This window comes from Camelina sativa, chromosome 18 (assembly GCF_000633955.1).
Source record: "Camelina sativa cultivar DH55 chromosome 18, Cs, whole genome shotgun sequence".
In the NCBI taxonomy this organism is placed as follows: Eukaryota; Viridiplantae; Streptophyta; class Magnoliopsida; order Brassicales; family Brassicaceae; genus Camelina; species Camelina sativa.
Window position 1 is genome coordinate 19,965,002 of NC_025702.1, and position 1,796 is coordinate 19,966,797.

The 1,796-nt window shown below is 37.1% G+C and overlaps 1 protein-coding gene across 1 annotated transcript; it reads left to right on the top strand.

Moving 5' to 3' along the window:
* On the top strand, positions 1-1,575 carry LOC104762766 (transcription factor RAX3-like). Its single transcript, XM_010486121.1, has 3 exons — positions 1-211; positions 317-446; positions 575-1,575. Exons 1-3 carry the CDS (start codon positions 76-78, stop codon positions 1,434-1,436), a joined length of 1,128 nt encoding a protein of 375 aa, XP_010484423.1. The 5' UTR covers positions 1-75; the 3' UTR covers positions 1,437-1,575.

Sequence of the window (1,796 nt, forward strand, 5' to 3'; positions counted from 1 at the left end):
GAGAGAGAGAGAGAAAGAGAGAGATTCAAAAGAGAAAAAGAGATCAAATACAAACAAAGATCAAGAGTTCAGAAGATGGGAAGAGCACCGTGTTGTGATAAGGCCAACGTGAAGAAAGGGCCTTGGTCTCCTGAGGAAGACGCCAAACTCAAAGATTACATCGAGAATAGTGGAACAGGAGGCAACTGGATCGCTTTGCCTCAGAAGATTGGTATATACTCACTTTTGATTTAAATTTCGCACTGAGTTTCCAAATATTGGAGACAGTCGGCTATGTATGTGTGTGTGTTGATATTTATATACGTACATGGTATAGGTTTAAGGAGATGTGGGAAGAGTTGCAGGCTAAGGTGGCTCAACTATTTGAGACCAAATATCAAACATGGTGGCTTCTCCGACGAAGAAGACAACATCATTTGTAATCTCTATGTTACTATTGGTAGCAGGTACTATATACTTACATATATATATATATATATCACATGTATCACATGCATGGATGAATTATTAATAGACAGACTTAATATTAATTAGTTAGAGACTCACTATGTCTCTTTAATTTGTATGATATTAGGTGGTCTATAATTGCTGCACAATTGCCGGGAAGAACGGACAACGATATCAAGAACTACTGGAACACGAGGCTGAAGAAGAAGCTTCTTAACAAACAAAGGAAAGAGTTTCAAGAAGCGCGAATGAAGCAAGAGATGGTGATGATGAAAAGACAACAACAAGGACAAGGTCAAAGTAATGGTAGCACCGATCTTTATCTTAACAACATGTTTGGATCATCACCATGGCCATTACTACCACATCAGCTTCCTCCTCCTCATCATCAAATACCTCTTCTGATGATGGAACCAACAAGCTGCAACTACTACCAAACACAACCGTCTTGTAACCTAGAACAAAAACCATTGATCACACTCAAGAACATGGTCAAGATTGAAGAAGAACCAGAAATGACAAACCCTGATCATCATCATCAACATCAAGATTCTATGACGACCCCTTTTGATTTCTCCTTCTCTCAGCTTTTGTTAGATCCTAATTACTACTTGGGATCAGGAGGGGTAGGAGAAGGAGATTTTACTATCATGAGCAGCAGCACAAACTCACCATTACCAAACACAAGTGGTGAACACCATCAAAATCAACAGCAAGAGATGCTTCAATGGTTTGGGAGCAGTAATTTTCAGACAGAAGCAATCAACGATATGTTCTTAAGCAACAACAACAACAACAACATGGTGAATCATGAGACCAACGAGAACACAAAAGTCTATGGAGACTCCTCAGTAGCCGGAGTCGGAGCAGCTTTGGCCGGAGGAACGACAAGTACATCGGCGGATCAAAGTACAATAAGTTGGGAGGATATAACCTCTCTTGTTAATTCCGAAGATGCAAGTTACTTCAATGGGCCAAATCATGTGTAACATTTTATTCAAAACTTTATTTTTACTTATATATAATTAAAGAGGGGTTTTATTTTTGTATAAATTTGTGTCTTTAGGGGAGTGGTCGGAAAGTTATATGGATTGAGAGATTAATAATATTCATGCAGAAATTTGTTTATTTTAGTTTCAACGTAGCTTAATTTATTCGGACACTATATATAATGTATGATCTTTTTTGAGTGTTCCTTCATTGTTATTGCTTTTAGAAATGTGAAAGTGATTCTACCTTTTAGATTCTTCTGTTTTTCCCCTAATTAATTAGGTCTTTCTATTTTTTGAATAATCTTTGCGAATTACATCTGACACATAAAAAGAAGGAAACAACTATGAATCTAAATT

What these genes read in the sequence shown, in the direction of transcription:
- LOC104762766 (XM_010486121.1), top strand. Translation starts at nt 76, where the DNA reads ATGGGAAGAGCACCGTGTTGTGATAAGGCCAACGTGAAGAAAGGGCCT. An exon ending in CGCTTTGCCTCAGAAGATTG is followed by an intron (nt 212 to 316) that starts GTATATACTCAC and finishes TACATGGTATAG; the next exon opens with GTTTAAGGAGATGTGGGAAG. An exon ending in TATGTTACTATTGGTAGCAG is followed by an intron (nt 447 to 574) that starts GTACTATATACT and finishes GTATGATATTAG; the next exon opens with GTGGTCTATAATTGCTGCAC.